At 37.5% G+C, this 6,000-nt stretch overlaps 1 protein-coding gene across 1 annotated transcript in view; it reads right to left on the bottom strand.

Moving 5' to 3' along the window:
* Positions 1-633: 633 nt before the first annotated feature.
* Positions 634-6,000, bottom strand: part of Adgrg7 (adhesion G protein-coupled receptor G7) — a 57,134-nt gene continuing 51,767 nt past the window's right edge. The window contains exon 16 of the mRNA XM_057765666.1: positions 634-1,029. Coding sequence (XP_057621649.1) covers positions 796-1,029 — 234 coding nt within the window. The 3' untranslated portion in view covers positions 634-795. The remainder of the gene's footprint in view (positions 1,030-6,000) is intronic.

Below are 6,000 nucleotides of genomic sequence, written 5' to 3'. Positions count from 1 at the left end.
AATAATTAGAGGCTGAGGCTTAGAGTCTCCTGAACAGTATCTTTAACCATTTCTTACAGAACTGATTACTCTGATCACAAAACAATTCTTTTTAAAGACTTATTTATTTTATGTATACCAAAGCTCTATCTACATGCATGCCTTTATACCAGAAGAGGGCATCAGATCTCACTACAGATGGTTATGAGGCACCATGTGGTTGCTGGGAATTGAACTCAGGATCTCTGGAAGCATAGCCAATGCTCCTAATCTCTGAGCCATCTCTCCAGCCCACAAAACAAATTTTTTAAACAAAAAAATATTTTCCTGTATGTAAAACTGGTTGCAAAATTCATCATCTGCAAAAGTATAATGTATGCAAACAACTCCCTGTATTTATCAGTAGCCATTTTGTTCTAGAAGGTAATTTTTCTTCATGTCTTTTTTTAATAAGTTGGGAAGGAATTTGTTGTAAGTTCTACATGACAATCAAAGTGTGTCATGTAGACCTAATGACACAACAATGGTCATATTGAATACTGTGTGGGATTCTTGACTTGATTCACGTAGTAGGCTAGTGAAAACCACACACACACACACACACACACACACACACACACACACACAAAAAAAAAAAAAAAACCCCTACCAAATCCACTATCCCTGTGATAAGAAACAACAAGTTTTAACGTGTCTTTAGGAAGACATTCTAGGAGAAGTAGAGAATGACATAAATGGGCACAATTCTTAGGAGTTAGACAGAAAGACCATCATAGGGAACAGTCTTATTAGGCACTTGACTTTGTTTGGCTACTCTCAAGATAGTGATGTTTCCTCAGACACTATAGATGGCTCCAGGAGCCTAAATCGTTCATTCAGGGATGGTATGGACCTGAGCATATTGTACATCCTCACACGCAGTCTCAGCGGGATCCACGAAGCCGATGGCTTCACTCTGTCAAAGGAAGATGACAGAGACTTCAACACCTTGGACGCTTCACTCTGAAATACTTTGGTTCGAACAGTGTAGAGGATGAAGATTTGTAGTCCCTGAAGAGAGAAGAAAAGTTTCATATTGGACAGTACAGAGCAGTAGACAGTACAGTACAGACTTCCGCATCACAGAATGGAGATGTTATTTCACTCTCCCAGCATGAGGAGGTATAGCTGCTCCACATTGCTGGTCATGTGCATGTCCTTCTCATATATACAGTGCTGCCCCAATGCATACTCAGAACTCCAGAGTTCCTGCCCTGGCTTGCCATTTCTGCTGTGCGTGTCTGCTCTTTCCCTAATCTTTACAGCCTTCAGTTCCTAAAAGTGTAAGGGTTTCCAGGGGATACCCGTGTGTTCTTCAGTTGTAACATCCTGGGTATTTAGTAACATAGCTGGAATTTTATAGACTGATGGCACAAATTTAAAACCCTCCAGTCATTGCTTTTCTGTGCTTTACATAGGAGATGAGACAGTCATAAGAAATGAAGCCACAAAAGGCTGGGTAGTGTGTTCTACATGTCTTTAATTTGTCATTTACCAAATTGACTTGAGATACTTCTCATTTATTTCTCATCATTTGATTCTTCTCATTTAATTCTCATACCAGCACTATAAACTAAGACACACTATTCCCAATTTATAGATATGGAAACTGAAATTCAGATGAATTATACAATTTGCCCAAGATTATCCATCCACTCATAGTAGAGCTTGGAACTGAATTACTACAGTCTTCATTTCAATATTCCTTATCCAATGTATGGTTTGTCTCTCACTTGTAACTGGAACAGGAAAGTAATACCTAGAATATTATAGCCTCTAAAAAGCCTTTCTAATACTATTTGTAACCTAGCTGATAATATTGCATCAATGCCCATTCCTTGATTTTGACAATGTACTGTATTAGAGTTGTTACTGGGGAACACTGAATAGAGAATGTATGAAAACTATAGTGTTTTTCCTAGGTTTAATTGTGCATTTAGATTACAGAAAATTATTACTTTTGGACTAGAAAGACGGGTTAGCAGTTAACAGAATTCACTGCTTTCCAGAAGACCAGGGTTTGATTCCCAACACCCACATCATGGATCACAACCATCTACAATTCCAGTTCCAGGGGATTCAACACCTATTCTGGCCTCCACGGACACCATATTTGGTGCACAGATATATGTACAGGTGAAACACAAAATAATTTTTTAAAAATCCTGAAGGTGTTATTAGTACTAAAGGTTGGTCATGGGTACTTAGGTAGTTTGCAGTATTTTGAAACTTCAAATAGTCTAAAATATATTCAAAATTATTGTTTAAAGGAAGTAGAATGACAATAATGAAAGTTAATTAATTTTGCATCAGCTCAGACTTTTTTCTATAAGCATGAATTTATTAACTATGGAATTCCAAAGGGGGGAAGATTGTCAATAATTAGATTTCAAACAAATCTGTAGTTCATGTGCCATATCTAAAAAGAAATTACCACCTAGGAAACTCTTCAATAATCCTTATTCACAGTCTACTAAAATGATTAATCAAAAAAATACTATCATTGATGTCACTAATTAAAACAAAGAAGTCAAATAGGATAATCTGATAAGATACCATGGAAATATTTTAAATGGAGAGTTATGTATAATAAAATTCAGTTAACACAAATATCAAATATAATTTAAGTAATTAATATTTATTAGGAGAAAGTATTGCTGATGATGTTAATTGCACAGTAAATTTTAAAGTGTGCCAATAAAATTAGGAGTCAGTGAACAATTACCCTATGCTAACGGCATTCGTTTCCTCAGGTCAGCTTAGCATCACTGTGCTTGCCTAGCAAGTGAGAGGCCCTGAGTCAGATTCCCAGCTTTGCAGAAAGAATTTGCTCTCACACACATCACTTTTAAAGGGATGCAGGGAGCAGCACACCCTGTTTTACTCTGAAAACTGAAAGTTGAATCTTCTAGTCATCATTAACAAACAAGGATTGTATTAATAGACTTTAGAAATATAATTAAAATGGTCCAAATAATTAGAGAAAGGTATATGTAAAAGTGATAATACATGTGGCCCAATATATAAAAGCAAGGAGATTATGGTGATGTGTGTAACAAAGATGATGGAACAGGACTAATATCTCAGTCTCTTCCATGCAGACAAAACTTTATCTATGTATTGTGACTGTGTGGGTGCACGCACACCACGCTGCATGTGCGGCGGCCAGAGGACAACCTTCTGGAAGTCAGTTCTGTCCACCACCTGGGTCCAGAGATTGCACTCAGGTCATTCAGCCTGGGCAGGCACATTTTACTTGCTGAACTATCCAATCAGCCTCTTTGTTTCTATGACAAGGTCTCATTATGTAGTCAGGCTGTCCTCAACATCCAAAGTGTTAAGACTATGGGGTTATGTTACTACAGCTAAAGTTTTATCAACTATTTTTTCTTTTTTCTTATTATTTTTATTAAGCTCTACATTTTTCTCTGCTCCTTCCTTCTCCTTACCTCTCCCCTCCCCTTCAACCCTCTCCCAAGGTCCCCATGCTCCCAATTTACTCAGGAGATCTTGTGTTTTTCTACTTCCCATGGAGATTAGATCTATGTCTGTCTCTCTTAGGGTCCTCATTGTTTTTTAGGTTCCCTGGGATTGTGATTTGTGGGCTGATTTTCTTTTCTTTATGTTTAAAAAACCACTTATGAGTGAGTACATGTGATAATTGTCTTTCTGGGTCTGGGTTACTTCACTCAAAATGATGTTTTCTGGCTCCAGCCATTTGCCTGAAAAATTCAAGCTGTCGTTAAATAGTTAAAAGTTATTTTTTTAACAAAATGAAAAGACATGAGAAAATTATCCAGACCATCAAAATATGTGGGCACAAAATGTTAAGAAACAAGCTTAAAAATAAAACAAAGGGTTGGGGAGATGGTCGGTGGATATGGGTGCTTGCTGTTCAAGTATGAGGACCTGAGTGTGGGTCACAGCACCAACATAAAAGCTAGGCGTGGACACACGTGTGCCAGTAACCCCAGATGGAGGGAGAGAAAGTGATCCTGAGACATGCTGGTCACCGGCCCAGCTCCAGATTCAGTGAGAGCCCCGAAATCAAAAGGAATAAGGTGGAGCATGGTAGCACATAACATCCAAGGTCCTCTTCTGCCTCTGCACACAGGGGCACACGCACACATTCATACACACTCACACACAAACTAAGGGAAAACGGCATTGATACACTTAGATAGACGAGATGAAACCTGTAAGAAAGACAGTTTTAGTTTCAGTCCAAGTGTATTATTTGTTGAGCCTGTTCTTGATAGGAATATAACGAAATGTGGATTTGCTCTACTACACTGCTTACAATATACAAGAAGCAATCAAAATACTACAAAGAAACAGTAAAACGTGACCCGCCCTAAGGAAAACCAGCAAGGAGTAGAGAGTGGCTGAAGCGACCAACCCAGACATTGGATTTAGCAGATGATCTTTGGACTCTATTCCTGTAGAGTGCGTCAGAGATGTGGTTATAGTGGGGGAAAGCAGAATTTAAGAGAATAAATAAGAGCAAAGCTTTTAAACTGAGTAAGTTTAACATCTACAACCAAATATACCGACAGGGTAGAGACAGTCACAGCAAACCAAGTGAGTTTTAAGATAAGAACCTAAAGTCTGAGAGAGAGAGAGAGAGAGAGAGAGAGAGAGAGAGAGAGAGAGAGAGAGAGAGAAAGAGAGAGAGAGAGAGAGATGAACAGCTCGCTATGACCTATGGGACAGCATCCAATGACCTAATATCAAGGCAACTGGACTATCAGAAGGAGGAGAAGAAAACAGGGAAGGAAAAAAATAATGGTGAAAACCATAAAAGATTCTACTAGTTCAGCAATCCCGAGAAAAGTATGTGCAAAGAAAGTTAAGAACCATTTTCATACCACAGTTAAACTACCGAACATTAAAACAGAGAGAAAGCCCCGACCCGAGCAGAGAAAAATAACCCATCTGTGTGCAGTAGAACAGTACAAACGGTTGAGGACATCCCATTAGGAAATGTATCGGTGTGTGAAATTGCTTTTCTAAAAAGCAATAAGAAAAGAAAAAAGAAAAAAAGGGCCTCTGTCAACCTTGTTTCATAAATAAAAAAAAATCCTTCGATAATGAGAACAAAATGAATGTTTTTCAGTTCAAAGAAAATACTTGGTCACCAAAAGCCGTAAATTACAAGAAATATTAAGAAATATCTTTAGGCTGAAGAGAAATGATAGCATATGATATTTAGATCTTCAGAGAGGAAGGAAGGGTCCTAGAAATGGTTGATATATGACCAAATATAAGTTTTTCCTCCTAATTACTTAAAATGCATGTCTAAGGGAAAAATAACATTTCTTTTTGGGGTTTATTATGAATATGCATGTAGGACATAAGTAAATTGCCATGTGTTCTCTCTACACAAGGCTAGAGAGGGCACCAAACAGACTTCTATTGTCATGAGACTCAGATTTCACTGGGTATTGTAAATTAATGATCTTAAGTTCCTTATGAAAGTTATGACTGTATGCTGCATCCATGAACTTGTCTCCAATTGCAAAATCACATCACTGGAATGTGAATTAAAGTGGAGTCATAACGATAATAAATCATACTTAAAAGTGGGGAGGAAAAGAGGATCAGGGGGATAAAAACAAATGACCACAGAAGACAAATCGTAAAATGGCAACCTATATCAATGAGTTCATTAGATCCAAATAAGCTACCCTCTCTAATAAAATGATAGAGACTGTCACAATAGACAAGAAGGTAAAGCTTATGTATTCGAAGCCTCATAATAGAGACTTAAAATTTAGAGATACAGAGGTTCATAGCAAACATGCTCACACATCACACACACACACTTGCACACACAAGTGATCATCTAACCAGTTTATGTGACAAGACTAGGTAATAGATAAAGAGTACAGTATGGCAAAAAGATATTATCAGAAATAAAAGGATATCGTAGTGTAAGTGATAAAAGGACTAATTCCTCCAGAAAATATAATAATCATTAAT

The sequence above is a fragment of the Chionomys nivalis genome, chromosome 3, assembly GCF_950005125.1.
Source record: "Chionomys nivalis chromosome 3, mChiNiv1.1, whole genome shotgun sequence".
Classification (NCBI taxonomy): domain Eukaryota; kingdom Metazoa; phylum Chordata; class Mammalia; order Rodentia; family Cricetidae; genus Chionomys; species Chionomys nivalis.
The sequence above is the reverse complement of the archived record's forward strand: the minus strand, read 5'-3'. Positions and strand labels throughout refer to the sequence as shown.